This window comes from Epargyreus clarus, unplaced genomic scaffold (genome assembly GCF_041222505.1).
Source record: "Epargyreus clarus isolate Ecla_fem2 unplaced genomic scaffold, WU_Ecla_fem_2.2 ptg000007l, whole genome shotgun sequence".
NCBI classification, from domain to species: domain Eukaryota; kingdom Metazoa; phylum Arthropoda; class Insecta; order Lepidoptera; family Hesperiidae; genus Epargyreus; species Epargyreus clarus.
Genome location: NW_027332215.1, coordinates 22,807,583 through 22,829,876, shown reverse-complemented (window position 1 = coordinate 22,829,876; position 22,294 = coordinate 22,807,583). Strand labels below are relative to the sequence as shown.

The window sequence follows — 22,294 nt, the reverse complement described above, 5'->3', positions numbered from 1 at the left end:
AAAAATAAATCGGTAAAAGTCAAAAATACTGCTGACAGAAGATAAAGCTTGATACTTTATTTTAAATTTCAAACTGATCGTAACACTAATAAAATATAAATCTTTTTTTCTAATCTATGGACACTCAGAGCATTCATGAGTTTCACTTTACAGTAATTATAATTCAAATAATAGATATTTATTGTTAAAAGTCATGGATGGCATGAATATAATTAATCATATTCTCAAACTCGTGTTCATTTAAATTGATTTGCAACCATGTGTAATTTAAAGAATTGAAATCATATTAAACTTAAATTGATATATGAGAATAAGAAAAAGATGTCACCATTAAAATATGTATATATTACTTAATTGTATTAAAACTATTGGATCTAAAAAAGTATAATTAAATCGCTTTTCATTAAAATTAAGCTGTTTTGTTTTTCTAATTGTATTCATTGTATAGAAGGTTCATATACATATTTTTTTGTATTTTTAACAAAATAAACTTAATATATTAATAATTTACAGTGGCCAGGCAAAAAGGCTACAATGCCAAGCGGCTGGAGCATTCCAGTCAAATTGAACTTGTACGTATGGCTCGGACTAGTTCAAGACAAAAAGCATTTCGTTGACGGGCTACCACCCGGATTTGATATGGGAACGGAAATTAAAAACGCCGAAATACTGAGATACAATGCCCCGAGTCAGATTTACTACACCGAGAAGCACGTAAGTAACCCATCATCTTGCTATAAAACATAAATTGAGGTTATGTCTAATTTATATAATTTAAACAAATTTTAAAGCAGTCTTACATTACTTATCTTACATTTTTACAAGTCTGAATTATTAATAAAATTATATTGTTTGTTTTAGCGTTTCCAAATGCGAGCCTACGTTTATCAGGCAAGGTCGCTGATTGGATCCGACTCGTCTGGCTTGTCCGATCCGTTTGCGAAAATTATTATTGGCGAAAACATTGCGACTACCCAAGTTATTGATGAAACATTAAGTCCCACATGGGATGAATTACTCATCTTTGACGATATATTGCTCTTTAGCTCGATTGAGCAAATTAAAGACGACCCTCCAACAATTGTTATAGAAATATTCGATCAAGATAAAGTAGGAAAGTCAGAGTTCATTGGACGAGCTCTGGCTAAACCTCATGTAAAAAGCATCGATGAAGTGAACCAATATCCCCAGTGCCAAATATCTCTAGAATGGCATGAAATTTTCCGCGGAAATGATAATGCTGGTGAATTATTGGCGGCATTTGAGTTGCTCGAAGTACCATCTAAGCAAGATACGACGGCCTTACCGGCATTACCCTCTCCTAAAGACATTATTGTTCGAAAAGCAGCTGATCTAAACAGGGGTCCTATTCTGCCAGTTCCCGTAGGAATTCGTCCGACGCTGTCCAAATATCGTATTGAAGTGTTATTCTGGGGCCTTCGTGATCTAAAAAGAATTCATTTAATGTCGGTAGATAAACCCCGAGTAGATATCGAATGTGCAGGTAACATAATTCACTCAACTGTGATCCAAAATGCTAAACGGAGTCCCAACTTCTCCAGTCCCATTAAATTCGTGGACGTTGAGCTTCCGGATCAAGATCTCTATAGACCTCCGTTAACAATTCGCGTGGTGGACTGCCGCAGTTTCGGAAGAATCACGCTCGTAGGGACTCATACAATAAATTCAATACACAAGTTTATTTTTACACCTATGACAAAGAAGGAGCGTGAGATTAAGGATCGAAAAAAATCTATGATACAATTGCAAAACGTTGACTTACTAAACAATTGCGTATTTCAAGAGGACGTTTACACGATTGAAAACGAAAGAGAAAATATTCCTCTACTACCACGTGACATACGACCCAATACACCATGTGGTAGAGGCGCTATACGCAAACAACAAACGCGAGTGGATACAAGAAGCGCCGTGCGTAATAGATCTATTCGGAGAGAAATGTCGAGGAGAAAAGTCAGTACTGAGTCTTCGAGGGATGAAGACGACGCCAGCAAGGACTGGTGGACGAAGTATTTTGCATCAGTTGAAACTATGATTGAACAAGAAAAAGAAAGGCAGGGCGTCCAAAGCCAAGTTAGCATAGACGAACCTCGTTCACCTAGACTTCAATCACCTCGTACTGAGCGTACCCGACGTAGGCGAGCTGCGGCGTCCTCGGCAAGGATGAAAATAAGCCCCACGACTATACCAAAAAAGTATCCGATTCCTCGGTCGGCTCAAGCAAAGGTAAATATTTATATATTTATAATTTACATCGGAACACTACCCAATCAAAACAGATTTCCTTCAGACTTAATGCGTTTTATTAGTTTTACACGAATTAAGTGATTGAACATAGTCATAATCGCTAGCTGTTCTTCGAAATACAGCAGGTGCCGCGTGAAATAATGTGTGTAAATCAATGGTGTTACCCAGAGTCAGGACACCATTGAGCAATTTCTATGATGAAGGGCCACTAACTGACTAACGCCAATCTACACCACGGAACAGCGAGAAACTTACTCCAACTTACACGATTATTGATATAAGGAACATTGAAAGAAATTAATTCGAACACTGATGATATTTCACTTCATTATTTTGTTATTTTTGTTAAACTGCAGTATCAAAGAGACAGAAACAATAATATTTATTATTTATTTTAGATCTATCCGCATGAGCTGGAGGCGGCGCCGGAATATGACGAGTTTAAGGAATGGTTGCAGCCCTTCCCACTTTATAGAGGCAAAAAAACCGGTGACGATGCTGATGACGAAAATAGAATTGTTGGAGTATTCAAGGTAATTTAAATCTTTTAGTTTCATCATAAAGATGTTAAGTATTTGAAACATTGAAATAAATGAATTATTTCATTCATCTTTTTTTAGGGTGCGTTAAAAGTGTACAAGTGGCCTCTGTCTAAGGACATCGACGATTATACCATTATGGGTTTTGACCCAAGCTACGGGTATTTCCAAGGGGTACCCAATAATGAACCGATTCATGTCTTAGTGAGAGTTTATATAGTAAAGGCTACTGATCTACACCCTATGGATATGAACGGCAAAGCTGACCCCTATTTAGTATTACAACTAGGATCGAGGAACATTACTGACAAGGATAATTATGTTTCTAAACAACTCAACCCTGTATTTGGAAAGTGCTTTGAAATAGAAGCGACCTTTCCCCAAGATTCCATTCTTACCGTCCAGGTCGCAGACTGGGACCTAGTGGGCTCAGATGATTTGGTCGGAGAAACGAAGATTGATCTCGAAAATCGCTTTTATAGTCGTCACAGGGCCACATGTGGCTTGCCCTTACGTTATGAAGAGTAAGTATATTACTGAGTTATACATTTAAGTTAACAGGCTCATTTACTAACATACTATTTTACTAATCATGCAGACAAGGATTTAACCGCTGGCGTGACTCAATGAAGCCCACTCAAATACTGGCAAAACTGTGCAAGGAGGGGCGACTGGATCCGCCAATATACGAACACAGTCGTGTTAAAGTCGGGCGTACTGTTTTTAACATTCCTATTGAAGATACTGAATTATTCAATGATCCTGATACTATTGAGGAACAAATGGCACTCCACGTGTTGCACCGTTGGCAAGAGGTGCCGCGCATTGGCACTCGTCTCGTAACTGAGCATGTAGAGACCCGACCACTGTATAACCCAAACAAACCAGGTATGTTTAATAAGGCATTTATCATACAACTCACAATGTTGACCCAGTTATGTAAGGGTCGGTAGACATCGTAGATGTCACTAAGCACATAATTCACTTAATAAAGCAACATGGCATCTAATTATATTTCATATTATAGACTACTAGTTTTTGCCCGCGGCTTCGCCCGCGTTTAACATAAAATAATATGACATACTAACATACATAAAACTGAAAATTCGTACCTTCATTGGAATGGCAGTGGCGCCATCTGGCCAAAATTGGTCGTACCAACTCTGAAAACTTCGTGGGCTCTTGGACAACAACTTTGCTAAAGATCATCACTTGATCAAATGCATAGTTTTGGATTCAATTCTTACTAATATCGATTAAAATAATCGATTTTTTTGGTCCAAAAGATCGATTCTCCGATAAATCGATCTTAGATCGCCATCCCTAGTTCCCGTGGGATTTCCGGGATAAAAACTATCCTATGTCCTTTCTCGGGTCTGAGACTATCTTTGTAAAAAAAATTCATTAAAATCGGTTCAGTGGTTTAGGCGTGAAGAAGAGACAACCAGACAGACAAGAGTTACTTTCGGATTTATAATTTTAGTACGGAATAGTAAGGATAAGGATTACCGTGTGACGACCTGTGACAAGTTTAGTTTTCATTCGGTTATCTGTCTCTTAATCAATAAAATTACTTTACTATACTATCAGGAAGGAAAATCATCTTGTCGCCTTTGTAATAAAAAAAAACTTTCTTAATTTGTAATGAACAAATTTATGATATAGAAACTCCTATATTTTTAGGAATTGAACAAGGACGACTGGAAATGTGGGTAGACATGTTCCCGATGGATATGCCTCTGCCAGGTCCCCCTCTCGATATATCGCCCAGAAAGCCCAAATCCTATGAAATGAGAGTTATAATCTGGAACACAGATGACGTAGTATTGGAAGATGATGCTTTCTTCACCGGAGAGAAGATGTCCGATATCTACGTCAAAGGGTAAGTTAATGTCACTTTTGTAACACAAAACCATTATAAATTGTAACTTTAACATACAAAGTTACATACATACGGAGTTAGTTTATAAGATCGTACTAAAAAGTTTAATCGAAAATTTAATGGTACGCTTATATAGCAGCAAGTGTAAACATGTCCAGTTTCCCTGAGGAAGTCAATGTCCTCTCAAAATAGTTTACAAAATAGTGTTCGAAGTAAGCTCGAAAAAAGATAAACGTTGAAGTAACCCGTATAAACGACTAACTTGAAGATATGCAGGTACCATTCTTTTAATATGTGAACTTGTAAATAAATTTCGTCTTGAATCTCTAGACAAAATGTTTAATTTAAAACCTTTTCTTGTTATTAGATGGCTGAAAGGGCCTGAGGATTGCCAATCCACTGACATACACTACCGCTCCTTGACTGGCGAAGGCAATTTCAACTGGCGTTTTGTGTTCCCCTTCGATTACTTAGAAGCTGAAGAACGTATAGTAATCACACGCAAAGAGACCATGTTCTCCTGGGATGAGAGCGAGTTGAAAATACCAGCGCGTCTCGAATTGCAAGTGTGGGACGCTGACCATTTCTCCGCAGATGATTTCCTAGGTAAGATAATATTTTGTAAAATATGATCACCTACTCTAAATTAATATCAAGAATAGAATTTATTCATACAAATCCTAAAAGATTCATACACTTATAGCCTCACAATAGAAATCTTATGTTGTGGGTGCTATCACACATAAAGAATACACCATAAGCACATGCTTGGACCTGAACATAGAACACACATGCAAGTTTTAATTTTCTTGGAAATATTCGTTTGGTTTAACATCGAAGTATCGATCTAAACACGTACCTACTCTTTAGGTCACACGAACTCTTTATAATCAATTATTTTTTTTTAGGAGCTGTCACACTGGATTTAAATCGATTCCCTCGTGGGGCGAAGACATCAAAATTATGCACTCTAGAGATGCTCCGTATCGATGACAGGGTGCCAATGGTTAATTTATTCAAGCAAAAGCGTGTTAAAGGCTGGTGGCCGTTCTTCATAAAGCGTGAAGCCGATGAAATGGAACTCACGGGTAAAGTTGAGGCGGAAATACATCTCCTGACCCGGGAAGAAGCGGACAAAGTACCTGCTGGTCTAGGGCGAAGCGAGCCAGATCCTCTAGATAAGCCGACGTAAGTAATTTAAAAACAATTATTTTTATTAAATTTAAGTAAAAATACCCTAATAATCTAATATCTCCAATAAAAGTAATATCTCGATTTCTGTCATAATTTTATTAATTCCGTAAATTTATGATCTTGTTTAGGAAAAGCGAAAACGACTCTAAATTATATAATTTTGTCCACAGGCGTCCGGACGCTTCATTCATGTGGTTCCTGAATCCCCTCAAGTCGCTGCGCTACATCTTATGGCACAACTACAAGTGGGCTATCATAAGAGCCACTGTGGTCATTATGGTTGCTCTCATGATACTACTTCTGGTGTACGCCTTTCCCGGATACCTTGTTAAGAGGCTGCTGGGAGCTTAAAAATTTAGTTCGATGAATATTCATATCATTTTGTTTTTCATATTCACGTTACACATACCTACGTCATGTCTTCTACAGATTTTCCAATGGATGATTGTAAACATTATGCCGCACAAGGTTTGGTTAAAATCGGTATTAAGTTTTGTTTCTTGACTACAATTCAGAAATAAAACTTATAATTTAGGTATGTAATATCTATAACGGAGAAAATACTTTTGCCAAAGTAATGACTAAAAAATTTCACCAAATTGCTGATAAACCACTTATTGTACGCGAAAGAAACCGAAAATGTGCAAATCCAACTCACAATTTGCAGACTAATCCAAACTTTGTTGCGGACATCAGAGTTATAGTAATTCTATTTATTGTGCAAACCTCATTTACATCACTAATGTATAAATCATTTTAATACCAATGTAAAAAGTATTAGTATAGTTAATAGATCGAGGAAATAGACAGTCAGGTACACATCATTTTCCTACACCAGCACAGTATTATTTTGTAAATAAGTTAAAAAATGTAACATTTATCACAAATTTAGGTCGATATTAATTTCGGAATACTATCAATGAAAATAAAAACCACATCGCCAATCGCTTTTTCTCACGCATCTCTCACACATTAGGCATAATGCACAATTAACGCAATTAGTAATCAAGCCATCGGTCATACACTGTTAACATATTATAATATCATAGTAACATATTTTCTCTGCACGTAAACACAACATTCATTCGGTTTTCATTCGTGTATGTACTCGTATAATACTATAAGTTAGTCTACAGTGCTCATGGGACAAAGCACATCGCGAAGAAAAACAATTTAATTTGAGATAAATACGTGAAAAACTAACACGTCACTTGTATAACATGATAAAACTACCATTTAAAGTCACAACACGGACATAACAGGGCATCAGATCCCACTATTGAACATGAAACTTAACAAGAAAATTAAACCAGTTCTATTGAAAGAAATGTTCACATTAAATCTATTAGACAACTGACAAGTCACTCTACGGCCTAAATGACATTGTGGGCTTTGCAAAAAGACACTTAACATGGATATACCAAGGCAACAGTCCCCAATGTTTTATACGAAGCCTATTTCGGACTTTACCAGACTTGACTCAATCACCCGAGGAAATGGATTCATATCAGTCAGCCAGTGAAAAGGTGCCTTGTTTCTACAGGGTCTAATTTGACTGACCAATGTTACCTAATATGACAACTGATTTTTAAAGTAACTACTTTAACGTAGGACGTGATAAACCTAAAGATGACTTACGAGATGTTTCAACAATTCTCGTTAAAATTAAAAATAATATCGACAAAAATCATCGACGCTGAGAACGTTGATCGTTCGAAAACTTCGAGAGTTATTTTGAGTTGCTAAAAACAAATGTTGTTTATTTTGACTTGATTGTATTAAAAATGCATTTATACTTAAAGCATATCACGTAAGATATATTGCATATCGTTAAAACTTATAACGCTATAAAATAACGCCTTTAAAAGGCATTTTTGCTGCTTATATTATTTAAAATAGTAATTTCGTTTTCTTAATAGGAAAACGTTAGCATTCCAAGAGGTTTAGCTTTTGCTAGCCAAAACGGACGTAGCCAATGGGGGATCAAGATCGGAAGCCCATTATTATTAAAAATATATCGTTAACTTAAACGACATTAAATTCTGTATTGAATACTAAGAAATCGTGGCTATGAAAATGGGGTTTAAATTTAATGGGCACAATTCTATTCCTATTTAAATCCCTATGCCCCAACTCCCCCTACTGTCCCTTGTGCCTCAAAGTTACACCTTGGTTACGTCCAAGTATATCACTGAGGCATTTCGCTTAAATACGATTACAATACTAATTGTAACTAAATACTACCCCGATTAATACTTTTTCTATCCATATTTTTACTATTTAACGTTTGGAACATATACCTCCCTAAAATAAATTATATTCTTACACGATTTTACTTATAAAACTTTAAAGATATTTTATGTATTATATTAATTATTTACACTATCCATAGATGTGTAATATCTGTAGGTACTTCTCTGGCGAAATAATTGATCAACAATTTCAAAAAAAAAATATTTTACTTTCTCAATTGATAAGATTGGTTAATTATTTTAAATAAATATGCATTACCGATAGTGTTGCCACCTTACTTTTACTTTTGTACCTACGTATTTTTACCGTAAAGTCAACTGTCTTGCTTATAAATTAATTTTAATATTAATGTCACATTTGCAAATACACAAGAATAAAATAAATAAAAAAATAAGTACGTATTACATTTTTTTCGATTAATTACAATATTATTTTTCCACGAAAAAAGGTGGCAACCCTAATTACCAAAACATTTTATAATAACCAATATAATACGGTCGCAGAGAGTAGACAGAATTATCTACACTTCAATTGTAATGCAACATAATGATACTTGCAAACAATCCGACGAATAACTTGCCGATCAATTTAATTCCTTAAATCCTGCGCATGAATACAGACTATTACAGACGCATTATCCTTTGATTCGTGTTAAACAACGAATTTCATGGCAAATACAGAATACCTACATCATTTACATAACTATTCGTTTTCGCGTTTATTTGTCGAGTATCAAAATGTTGAATTATATTTACCTAAACTCTCTTCCGAACTTCTTTTATTTACACTTTTTACTATTTTTCCTATATTTTATGATTACCTGTACCTACTTTTTAAGGAATTTATATCTAATAAGTGTTGTTGTAACCGTTACAGTAGTAATCTATTTATGTACCTATTTATTGTTATTCTGTGTAAGTCGATGTAATATATCTTAAGTTTTTTAATATTCTTAAACACACAGGAACAATTGGGAAAACTTTAATAGGTATGCTATAAAGTTTTATTTAACCAGGTAATAATCCAAAAACAGATCTAATGTCAACAAAAAAGAATCCGTATAAACAGGAATTATTGGGAAATAAAATTTGCTTTAATAGGAAGACAATTAGAAAAATATTGAGAATAGCATTACCTACCTGAAATCTCTTCAAAATTAAAGTTTGCATGCAGCAAACGTTTTCTTGTTGTAATTATTTGGTAATCCATATAATCGTGAATAAAGCCTAATAGAAAAATAAGTTCGCCTAATCGACCTGGTGTGTTTCATAATAACATATGTACTTCTTGGCTGTACCTACTAAAGAACGATATATTTTCAAATTCGTGTATACGTGTAATAATATTATTGTAATTATTGTAGATATCTATGAATTTATATTACGAAATGACTACCTGCTCAACGATTGTAATAGAAATAATAGGTAAAACACGTTGCATACATTTACTTACAAAAATAATTTAAAATTTCACTATACGTACATCAAAAAGTAAATTTAAGCATCGTCGAAAGATTTAATATTATTCAACTGGATGAAATTGCGAACCGTCTTAACTGTTCGCACGATCAATTTGGCATCCTAATGTTTTTGGATGAGGCAAAGCAGGTAGTCTTCGTCGGCACCGGCTTCTAGGTCCACTTCAACAGCGGCGCCGCCTACGTCTTCGTCTGCAACTGCGACGACGACGGCGGCGGCGGCAACTACGCCGGCGACGACGTCTTCTACAACACATCTCACGTGCTGTCCAATTTGTATAATGGGAACCCTCGCGTTCCAGAAATCCTAGAGCAGTCGCATTTTCCAGAAACGACTCCACCATTCGGTTCAATTCCTCTGAGTCTTCTTTTCCGTGTGAAGTGCGCAGATAGCGCAATATCTCCATTACAGTCACACCACCTCTATTTTCTTTCAAAAAATTTATTATCATTCGCCCCGGTTGATTTTGTTCAGGTTTACAATTTGGCGTACTTGCTATCATTTTGAATGTAATTTTCAATGCTGGAAAATTTGTTTTTATCTAAAATGTTAAACCAAGATTAATATAAGGTATGACAAACAAATTTCACTGAACTTTGACATGTTTAAACATCAACTTTGAAATATGAATTCTATACTTTTCAGGACCTTTAATTTCCTGTTATTAGTGATGTTGCCAATTATTATAAATCGGACGTGCGTGAACCAGGGATTCCAATATATTATAATTGAATAAATAACAACACTTAAACGAAATTTATAAATAATAATATTTCCAATACCACCAAGAAAATCCTATTGATTGCAGATAAATCATAAAAGGCATGTAATTATTACGTTACCTATGTATGTCCTTAGAAAAAAAGATTAAATCAAATTCCTAGGTTACGAAGGAAAAAGACGGTAATAAATAAAAAACACAACATCCGTCAATGACAGATAGCTTTGGACGAAACCAAATTTAACGATGCTATTGGAATTCGAATTTCTTTAAATTTTTATTACGAAGAAATGATAGAGAAGGGTACACATAAATTGTCACAATGTCCTGCAGTGAATCTCATTTCCTGGAGCAGGATCAGAATACCGCGAAGCTCATAATTAACACTTTTTACAAAGTGGCCAACGACAATGGCGTATCAGCAGTCGATATAACGAAACACCTCCGAAAGAAATTTGGGAACGTTTGGAAACTTGGAGCTCTAACTAGTAAAACCGAGGAAATTTTAAGGCGTAGTGCAGCTCTGGGGTTTCTGGGTAGACAAGGAGATCGTTATGTGGCGAACCTAGCTCGGGGACTGAGATGTCGTAGACGCCGAAGACGCTGCAGCCGGCGCAGACGTAGACGATGCCGCAGGCGAAGTCGCCGACGACGCCGGTGTCGTCGATAATCATTAAAAATTATTCTTGAATTGTATTAAAATATTCTTGTTATCGATTTATTTCAGAATAGATGTTTTAATGATATTTTAATATTATTATCTTCGTAGTAGTTGTAATGTAAGTGGATTTAAAAGATATATGTGTCCGTTTCAAGTTTATTAACTGAGCACTTAATTTAAAATTTTAACACCTAGTTGAATACAAAATATTAATATTTTAGTCATAAGAGTGATTCCAATTATCCCAATAGATAATTATTAAAAACATACCGAAACTGTATCTAACTAATACCTAATAAGTAGGCAGAAAATGCAAACCTCCCAAAGTTAACCGCCACTGCACACACTTCGCTGGCTACAACGTAGTTGTGTTCAAACAAAAATCTATAGTTTACCATGTTACATTTTTAGTATTTTCAAGATCCTAAAATCGCCCCTGTCTACTTCAGAAACTAATGTTGGTAAATGACAAAGACGTTGAGATTAAATGATTAATTGGATGGGACTTTACACTTAACTTTACTTTACATTTAATTTATGGAAGATTCAAAACGGTCTATGTCCATATATGAGTTATATCCTCTGTATACTTAAGTGCTCAATTAATACTTGAATATTTATCTACATTAATAGAAATATGAGTTACCTACCTACCTATGAGTAACCTCGTTAAAAGCTCAATTTTTCCAAATGTTAAAATTTTTAAGCTTTTATCTATTTACTCACCAATCTTATACCTGGCCCTATCCTACTACCCCTACGCTATAAATAATGTCACCAAATAATTTAACTTTTTATCTTATTTTTCAATTTCTTCAGAATTTAAGTTTTACCTATTTTAAACCCTTTCCTTCGAACACTAAATTAATACCGCTATAATTGTAAAACTTAACACCAGGGTAATTATGCAAAGGCAATACTTGTAATATTTTTCTCCAGCTTTTAGTAAAATCTTGGTATGGCTGATGAACTTGTTTAAAGAAATAAAGAAGCAACAGAGTTATTAAAAACAGCAAATACCATGATACAAATAACTTAGTTAATGAAAAAATAATAAGGACGAAATATTGCCTCATCAACCGAAGGAGAGGGTTACTGATATAATTATTAATTTTTATGTAGCTTACCTACTTATTCCTTTTTCGTAATTGTCTATAATTATGCTACATATATGTAAAACTAAATAAAATTACTCCGTAGTTGAATCTTCGCAATGTTATTTTGACTGTACCGCCTACTGAAATACTTTAATATATTTGAAATGATTGTAAGGCACATGTGTACATTATAACAAAGAAAATCGACGATAATCATGAAAATGTTTAGACAATTACCATCACAAATAATAGGGCACACTAAAAATATTCTTCAAAAAAGTAAGAAATAAGGGAATTAAAACGAGGCACATTCATTATAATATTTTATTAACTCTAAAAATAATATTTACACGTCTTTAAATCATAATTCATATATTCAAATTTTTGTGTTCACTGTTATTGCTTTATTTGACATCCTCTTATATTTTTAGCCATTAAATCAGTATAGTAATTATGTAACTGCACGTAATTTGGTGTTCATAGAACAATCGCGCACCTCGGCCTAAGTGAAACCGCCTCCTTATTTTTTCTTATGACATAAATAAATTACTACGTTTGGGACACAAATCACCCTTTCTTGAATTCGCTTTACATAATATTTGCCACTCACTTATGCTAAGGTGTTAGAATGGATACAATCGAATACTATTACTACAAATAAGAACAACACTTGCTCTCATTTAAATTCACGATTGGGACTAGACTTTATTATTAAAGGCACATAAAATGATATTTGCCTCGTTAGAAGAATATCAAAGATGTAAAATATTAGAAACGCATTCAAACAAGTAACTGTGGTATGCTCTGAAATATTATATCCCTACAGCAAAGGTTGTCCCCCGAATAAAAAGATGATCCCAAAGAAAATGTCCACATAATAGTTAGGATTACAACAGTTTCAACATAGCAGTCAATGACGGCGCGCTGCAATGCTCCTGGGGCGACATATTGGTGGCGAGTATATTGGTAAGTTAGGTAAGTAAAAATAATACGAAAGATTATAAATGAAATCTATAATGCTATAAACAAACTACATATGATCGAATATATCAGTTGGTATACAAGCCTTAGAATGAGACTTTAGGCGCATAACACATCAAAATTTTAAGCAAGACTTAATACTGGACATATATTATGCTAGAGTAGCAAGATATTTTCGATTAATAATACTGTTACTTTGCTACTATGTTCCATGGCGAAAATAACCAGGGCCCTCTGAAACTGTTTTAAGGCCACAGTCAAATCGAAAGTGTATGTTACAAGCTCAGACCAAAAATATAGACCTTTTATAGCATATACTGAAGCATTCCAACCTTTGCGTATAAGCGCACGAACTCACATTACAAGTAAATCACGATTTAATTCTTATAACAAGTTGATATAATATCCACGTTACCCTACTCAAACACCTGCTAATTGAGTTTTTATATTGTGATGCGCGAGATATTCTTTTTTGGTCTTAGGTGATAATAATTAAAGTGTCTATAATCTAAACTGTGTGTGTGATGTGTAGCCATATCTGTTAATGATACCACAATATTATTTTCTTTTTTATATTACTTACTAGCTGACCCGGCGAAAGTTGTGTTGCCATATAAATAAAAATATATTAAGGGTGAACAACCCTTATCACTTAGGGGTATGAAAAATAGATAGTATCTGATTCTCCGACCTACTGAATATGCATATAAAATTTCGTGAAAATCGGCAAAGCCGTTTCGGAGGACTACGGTAACTAACATTGTGACACGAGAATTTTATATATAAGATATAAGCTATGCTACTTATGCGGCAGCACAAAAGATGGAAATGCGAACTCTTTCGAAAATCATAACTGTAATTATGATAGCAGGTTTACCTCTATCAATTTTATCAGCACAGAATAAGCCTATGTTGATCTATTATTATCACCCCACCATTTTGAATAATGCAACACTGAAATGTCAAATGATTTGCGAAGTCAAAAATAATTGACATAATTATGATGCTGCAATTGATGGTTACGATGTAAGTGAAATTGTGGTCTTGTTTTCACATTTATTTTTGCATTTTTCCATAATAACGAATAATAATTGTGTACTGAAATGTGTTCAAAACTATAGAATATATTTTTTAAACAAGAAACATAGTAGGAACAGGAGTTACTTCATATTTCTCATATATGTTAATTTTAAAATGATTAAATCGTTCAGTCTACCAGTATGCCATGAAATTCCGATCGGCCTAAAGAAAGGATATAGGTTATCTATTGAGACCTCGGCCGGTTTGGCCACTATGTTGACACATGTTAAGTTTTGCTTATCACTTTTAATGTACCTACACCTACTGTCTGCAATTTTACTTATACGTACGTTAAAACGTGTAAAATTTTAATAAAAAATTCGGCACAACCTATTAAAACTGTATTTTGATTTATAAACATATGCAATAGGTACATGTAATCATCTCATCTTATTATTTGGTGCAGTTCAATGTACTGGACCAATCAGATACATGCATGCATACACGATTTAAGATTGATTGACTGATGATTTTTTCTCTTATCTGTTAATTTATTCAGTTAAATTCAGTTAAAATCGTTAATTTATTCAGTTAAGTTACGCTGACTGTTCTAATAATAATCAAATTATGAATATATAAGAATCAAAAAAACTCAAATTCAATTAAGGTGTTTGATACATTTACCTACCTATAAGTAGTTACAAATAGGTAGGTTACAGCTTGTTTACGAGGCAATGAGTACTCTATAAATACTAAACTTTTGAAATAGCATCCGAATGTATCCTTAAGCCGATCACTCAAATACGCTTAACAGCACGTGCACTACCAAGGCAACATATTTTCCAAATTCTTAATATTACTATTGCTTAATAGATAACGCCAATATATATCTTTCAATTGGTTATATTTTGATATTGCGTTTTTTACTATCAATTACAAACTTTAGGGTAAGTTGATAAACTAAGTCGTCGACTTCGTTAAATTATAATAAACCATATCACCTAATGGATTACTTCGAGAGGTAGCAGTTAGGTTATAAATGCCTCACTTTAAGTAACTATCGTCGTTTTGTTGGAATACCACAGAATTTACATTGCCTTATAAAGAAACAACTGTTATGCAAATTAAAATATTCATAAAAGTATTTAATTATTAATTTACTTGCGAATTAATCGTTGTAAATGTTAAAAATACGGCGGAAACATCACAGGATAAGATAAAAAATGTATACACCTAATACTAATTCCTAGTTACTGTACGTAGTATTTTCGGTAGCCTAGATATATATTTGAACAAGCTTATCCTAGAAGGCTTGTAGTTCTAATTATTTTATTCCATCTCACTAAATATAATAGGATGTTCTTACGATATGGAATTCGTTTTGGGAATTTTATAATCTTGTTCCTGCTTACAAAAGTACCACTATACTACGTCTCACTAGTTAATTTGACTTCTTCAATGGGTTTTGGTATTTATTTTTTACCTATTTTATACTCTACAAAAGCTCTACCATTAAAACGCACTTTATACTAAACGTTAGTAAATAATTTAAAAATTTAAGGCTAGTATGTGCTTTTGCAACATGAGGCACTCGCTTAAGCTAATAAACCCAATATGAGTATCTTATTTTATATTTTTTTTGTCAATATTCCACAGAAATTTCTGGAATCGACTTGCCAGTAACTGAAATTGAAATTTTACTTAAAATTGAGTTGCCATTATTCTTTGCGACTTCCTGCTATTATTGATGCAGTTGTTTGTTATAATACCGTATACGTAATTAACGTTACTTTAATACTATTAGCCGACTCTTTGTGCGTATTACTTGAAGATAACAATAATTATTGCTAATAATTTCATTAATTATTGCTTGGATTCCAACTTACTCTAAAGTTTGTAAATACGCAAACTATTAACTAGAATAAATAATAATACGTAAAGGGTATTTTAATGTCGCGGGGGTTTACGTCTGCGTGCGCGCAACTGGAATCGTTTCATTGATACGTTTCGCCGTCAAGTGCGTGTGGCTTATACGACAATGGATCCAAATATACGCAAGCGAACAGATCCATACAGACCCACAAACCCGCGTGACAGAAAAAAGGCCCTTCCAGCCATAACACGCGATGAGGTGTTGTGGATTCTACCGAAGGATCAATTAAATGGATACTTTATTAATAATTTTCTCATTGATCATGAATTTTATTCAGTTACCATATAAGACCTACAATTTAATACAAGTTATCGCTACCACATTTAAGAGTAGAAGACAAAGTGTTTACTCATTATACAATAACGATTCTAAAACAAATCATTTACAAAATACAAACTCTTAAAATTATTCATCTCACGAAATTACACATAGAGAACATTTAGTTTATGAAACTACATCTATTCCGACTTTTACACATCTATAATATAGTACGAATCAAAATATGTTTACATTTATCGGGTCCTTAACACGCTGTCATATGATTTCACAGGGTGTATTTGGGTCTTGTAACACACGGTCGTAGTAACATACTTTATATTTAAACACTGCGAGCGCACTCTAATTAAGTAGTAATGTGAAAACATAATAATATTGAAAAAACAATCATTTGCCCTATAAAATGCTACAACAGCGCCTCCTACACGAGGTATGCCATGGGACGCCGCAGCAAGTCAACAGTAAGTATTCTTCTGAGCGTGCGCGTGCGCAACAAACTCAACATAATGGAGAGGGCGGGCCAGTACTTTGCATAGATGGCGCTTTGTTTGTGCTATTTTATCCGTATAAAGTCGGTGAAAATATCGCGTTAAAATACGCTACGCGTTGAAATACGCTACGTCAATATTAGCGGGACATATATTGGCGCCCCTAGCGGCAAACACCGGCAACCGTCCTCGCCACTGCAATCGAGACTAGTATTGCACGTTCATATATTGCACTCGAATGGTACTACGGGTGAGCACGTAGTTTTCAGTTACTAATGGACAATATTATACATGCCTCCGATTCCGAATTATTAGTTACTGCCTTTATAGTTACATTTTATTCACCTCAAAACAATCCACAAAAAAATGTTCGAGCTTAGATTCAATTTCACAACGTCATCAACAAATGTACATGGATGTAATGCAAAACAACTTCATTACAAGAAATAAAATTATATATATATACAAGTGATTATACATAAATTAAAATGTTGTGTATATACATAAATTACTAACAAATCCTTAAAATAGTGAATATTATAATTTGAATTACAGGTGTCAATGTATATTCTCAAAACAAATATACACTTTAAAACTCAAACTTACACACAACATCGAAAACGTGCACAATTTATTTTGTCGCAGTTATAAATGTACTTTGCAGGGCGCATGGACGCGATCGACATTTCTTGTGATCTTGGAAATAATATAAATACGAATTAAATTATCGTGCAACAAATTTGACATAAATCTTAAAATAATGTAAAATATTACATTAAAACAATAAATTAGATAATAATTGAATTTGAAAATAACAATTATTACAACATAGCTAAAATAACGTTTGTTCTAATGAGCAATTATTCATATAGCAAGCTCGCAAAATCTCAAGATGCTAAATTAAATATCATTCGTTTGTCTCGTGTACTCGACTACAAGAACGGGGATTGACAACGGCTCAATATTACTGACAACTAATAACATTAAAAATATAGGTCGGCGATACTACCACTACTAATATAATTACCAACTTGAACATGTAATTATACTTAATTAATTTTACTTAAACTACAACGGCATACCCAATAAATAACAATGAAATAAGAATAAGCAACCTAATTTCTATGCCGTATTTTGCGCATGGAAAATTCCGATAGAAAATCTATTTGGAATATTAAATATTTTATTATTATGAATTAATATATGTTTTTATAATATATAATAAGCAAATATAAAATATGAACTGATAAAAATTTAAACTAATATTACAATTATATATGACTAGTAATTTGCTAAAAAAGTAAAACAAGATCTCGACGTACGAGAGCCCTGTGAAAGGACCTCCGTCGAACTCTCTCATTGCCCGCGTCCCGCCTTAACGGACGCCGGCACTTGCTGTTAACTTGGTACATTACTATATTCTAATATTAACGAACTTGTGATGATAAATATAAGGCTGTTTCCACTATAACGTTTACCCAAACGTTTACAAAACTTAAACATATTACTATAACTATTTGTAAACGAGTTGCAAAACTTTATTTAGTGTAAAACTACATATAGTTGACACACACGAGACTGACGTCACACAAAGGTTGCGCACTAAAGCAATTCGCGTTTTGTTTGTGTTTGCAAGAATTGACATAAAATGATTGATTCTATAGATCATTATTTCTAAAATTGAATTTATTTTAATCACATACTTTGTATAACGTATACAACAAATAAGCTAACGGTTCAATTGCTGCTTATTTATTCCAAATGGTACGTGCTGTGGGCTATGGTCGGTTATATGTAATTTTAATATATTTGCCTAAAGTTGCAAAGCACGCACACTCGTGCATACGAGGGGCGTGTGACCGTCTGCACAATAATTTAACAACGTATTTCAAATTGAGCTAAATTGTTGTGAACTTTGATTGATGCAACTGGCTTCAATGTTGCGCAAATGTATACGTACAAATATGTATTATCATAAATGAATATCAATTGCAAATCATCTCCAGCGGCCAACCGTGTCGATCCGAAATCACAACATTGTCAATTGCGCAAAGGAAGCCGTACGTATCCGAGGCAAGACGTTGATTGAAAGCTGTTAGTATGACAACAGATGAACAATCATTTCTATTTAACAAAGGTATAAGTATACTAATAATAAAAGAAACTACTCAAAGTTCTCGCATGGTGACACATTCATATCTCCACGGTCAATGCGACCTGAAGGCACAATAATTGTATAAGCATGCACACTGATTTCACTTCACGACACAGTTATAACACGAACACTATGTATAAACGTTAGATATATTGAACGGACGTCCGAGCGTGCCATCGAAAGCATATCGGCGAGTGTATTTGAACGTGATATATTCCGATGGAGCCCACCGGTTGACACTGTTACACGAGTTATGCGTTAGAGTTATTTCTCCTGTGGGTTATCACTAGGAGGATTGAGGCGGACGAAGTTCGACCGCCTGGCGGGTCAGACGGTGTCAATGTCGCCCACGTTGATGCGGTCCTCGGAGGCGGTCACGGAGAAGCCCAGGATGCGAGCGTCCACTTTGAGCATCTTATTCTTTTTGGCCTTCTTGCCTTTGCCCTAAAATATTTCAAACTATTAGATACTGATTTGCTTTTTGATGGTTCTCGATATTTATATGATTTAAAGATATATTCCAAAACAATGCACGTTTATCAAATGAAAGAATTAATATTTTTAAGTGCGAATAATAAAATATATGTGTTCTTTATTTTGACATTATATTACGACGTTACATAGGCTTTCACAAATTCGCATAATACAGATTTAATTCTATACTATTATTAACTAAACCAATGCAATATCTTCATTAGAAAACGATAATTCCAAATAGGCACTTCCTTCGACTTATCCCCAAACATTGTAATAAAACATTCCTGAAAATCCGCCTTTAATAGACGTCTCCATCAACAACACGACATTTACGGTCAAATGTTTCTATAATAGATGAAATACCTAAACATAATCTAAGTAACATAATCCTTAGGGTGCCTACTAACACTTTCATATGGATTATAATTGTCAGAAATAAATAAATAAATATAATAAACAGTGGCAAGTTAAAGAGACAGTAAACTGACCTTAACTTCTTGATAGTCGCCGAGGTTAGAGTTGCGTGGGTTGATGGCCATCGCAGGGGAGCACAGGTCGTCTGAGGGCGTCACCATGCCCACGCGGAGCAACTTCGACCTATCGTACCGTAGAATGTAACTTAAAACATCTTATCTTATACATTTTACATCAACAGAAATTAATTCAAGCAAGTCTGATACAATCCAATTTTCACGAAACATTAAAAATATTTCTCGTTTTTAATTAACTATATTGGAGAGAAATAATATCATTATGGTAAGATGTATGGTAGATTTAAGTACGTGAATATTTCATTACTTACAGTAATACATTTGAAAGAGGCCAATACAAATACATATTAATATACAAAAGTTGATATATTTTTAGTATTTATGCTATTATAAATATTTTTTTTATCTAACCAATAGTAAAAATCAGAATAAGAATAAGAGCATCATACATCTTGAATTTTCATTTAATAAATGTTTAATCTACTTATACCAATATCGAGTATTTCTTTTAGGCGTGACGTCATAAATATAATTGACATACCTTCGCTCGAGAAATTGACGGGCGAAGTCGCCGGAATCCTTAGACTCGCCCAAGTAGCACTTGACGTAGTCCTTCACTTCGTAAGGCGACTCTATATCCTTGAGGAATCCAACAAATGTTGGCACTGTGCGGAAATAAATAGAAATTTACACTCAGTTGGAACATTTCGTGGGGTGACTGAGGCGGCACCACCGGTACATGACTTATTTCATGGTACCTGCTGCTGCGTTGTGGTTTGAATGAAAAATTTTGCATTAGTTTTCAATCTTAGACATGCAACTAGATTTTGCGTAGAATATTTTAAACTATTTGGCGTTCACAAGCCGCAATTGAGACATAAAATCAGTTGACTACATGCCGTCTGCTACCTTTAAGGTAATTTCACCTTCGAGGTAGTTTCCCCTTCAAGTATTTAAAATGCTAAAAAATTAACAATACTATTACTTACTTTCGTACTCTACCCAATTGTTTATCGTTACTTACCATCAATTTTGGAGCTCCAAGGGGTGAGGATCGTAGTGCACCAGGCCTCGAACTCAACAGCCGGGGTAGTCTCCTTCTTAACAGCCGTGATGGTCACTTTCTTCTTGGCCTTGTTGTTATCAGCCGGCTTGGCAGTACTGGCCGCTTTCTCGGTTTTAGCAGAGGCATTCGCCTGAGTCTCCCAGAAACCTATTAGTAAGGAAACAACCTACTAAAGCTACGAATGTACGCTTTGAAGAGGCGAATGGAAAAAATATGTATCAAAAATTAACAATGGTCTATTTATTCATAAAATGCTCGCCTCTCGTCATCGATAGACTTCTCCTTAGGACTGATATTAGTCAGTATTTTTTAATACTTCGAAGTTCGAATCACAGATTTCATTACACAATTTAAAATTGGCCAGCGGCCAGTTCATGAACATAGAATAGTAATTTCACCCCTAAACATTTATTGGGAAGCATAGGGTGGTAGGGTAGGGTATCTAAGCTTTAAGTGCCCCTGTTTGTTCTTTGTCCGTTCCTAAGGGGTGAGGGGATCAGGATAATTGCATACGGTCTTCACATTCACTAGTCCAAGTTTATTAGAATATAAAATACATGGTGTTACAAGTTACGAGACACAAAAATCTATTTTTAATGGTCATTATATTGATATGTTTATACCATGAGTTTATTAAAATAATATTGGTAATAATTTGCTGTTTAAACAATGGTCAAATGAAAATTAACCCAAGATCATGATGAACAAGATTTTCAAGCTTGCTTCTTGGAGTTTGATTAATCAAGTTTTTCCAAAGTTTAACATGATTTTCATTTTCTTTGACTAGTAAAATTAACTCGGACTAGATTAAAAAAATATATTAAAACGGAATTGTTAATTTTGCATAAGTTTTAAAACAATTTCCATGCGCGGCCACTTAAAATTTTATTGACCTAAGAATGAAATCAAACAAGACAAATTTCATTAAAATTCGAAGAACAACACGTCGCCATTTGTATAATTTAAAACACCACAAACATAATATGCTATTTTTTCACTTAAAACATATAGCTGGAGCTTGTCTGCAAACGTAATATAACAAGTATTGTCCACGCCAAACTGCTAGTCCGCTCTGAAGTTGTTGCTCGCAGGTGTAGTTATACAATTCGCTATGGCGACGCGATTCATTTCTATATTCAGAGCGGACTAGCAGTTTTACGCGGAGCATACCTCCATTGTGCGCGTTGGCCCAGGGCAGCTGCGGGGCGGGCGCGGGCGGCGGCGACTCGTCGAGCGCCTGCGCGGCCGCCGCCGCCGCGGTCGCCGCCGCCGCCGCCGCCGCCGCGCGCGTCTCGGCCTGGAAAGACAACATCT

General features: G+C 34.6%; 2 protein-coding genes and 1 long non-coding RNA gene across 7 annotated transcripts in view; 1 reads left to right on the top strand and 2 right to left on the bottom strand.

Moving 5' to 3' along the window:
- LOC140743801 (otoferlin) overlaps positions 1 to 9,783 on the top strand; it is a 47,160-nt gene extending 37,377 nt beyond the window's left edge. Inside the window, exons 15-23 of the mRNA XM_073075388.1 lie at positions 514 to 714; positions 862 to 2,247; positions 2,667 to 2,801; positions 2,889 to 3,331; positions 3,406 to 3,695; positions 4,491 to 4,689; positions 5,057 to 5,295; positions 5,598 to 5,877; positions 6,054 to 9,783. Of these exons, the coding sequence (XP_072931489.1) occupies positions 514 to 714; positions 862 to 2,247; positions 2,667 to 2,801; positions 2,889 to 3,331; positions 3,406 to 3,695; positions 4,491 to 4,689; positions 5,057 to 5,295; positions 5,598 to 5,877; positions 6,054 to 6,234 (3,354 nt within the window). The 3' untranslated portion in view covers positions 6,235 to 9,783. The remainder of the gene's footprint in view (positions 1 to 513; positions 715 to 861; positions 2,248 to 2,666; positions 2,802 to 2,888; positions 3,332 to 3,405; positions 3,696 to 4,490; positions 4,690 to 5,056; positions 5,296 to 5,597; positions 5,878 to 6,053) is intronic.
- A 2,620-nt stretch (positions 9,784 to 12,403) lies between these two features.
- Positions 12,404 to 18,843, bottom strand: LOC140743688 (uncharacterized). The gene is made up of 2 exons (XR_012102492.1): positions 12,631 to 18,843; positions 12,404 to 12,595 (listed from the first exon to the last, which is right to left on the bottom strand). It is a non-coding gene; the product is annotated as an uncharacterized LOC140743688 (long non-coding RNA).
- A 47-nt stretch (positions 18,844 to 18,890) lies between these two features.
- The window catches only part of Gyf (GIGYF family protein Gyf), a 47,632-nt gene continuing 44,228 nt past the window's right edge, over positions 18,891 to 22,294 (bottom strand). For 4 of the 5 annotated variants that reach the window (XM_073075171.1, XM_073075173.1, XM_073075175.1 and 1 more), the window contains 5 exons: positions 22,151 to 22,292; positions 20,939 to 21,127; positions 20,456 to 20,579; positions 19,912 to 20,020; positions 18,891 to 19,390 (listed from right to left, as the gene is read on the bottom strand). In XM_073075171.1, the coding sequence (XP_072931272.1) occupies positions 19,274 to 19,390; positions 19,912 to 20,020; positions 20,456 to 20,579; positions 20,939 to 21,127; positions 22,151 to 22,292 (681 nt within the window). In that variant the 3' untranslated portion in view covers positions 18,891 to 19,273. The remainder of the gene's footprint in view (positions 19,391 to 19,911; positions 20,021 to 20,455; positions 20,580 to 20,938; positions 21,128 to 22,150; positions 22,293 to 22,294) is intronic. The other variant, XM_073075174.1, reaches the window with a different exon arrangement.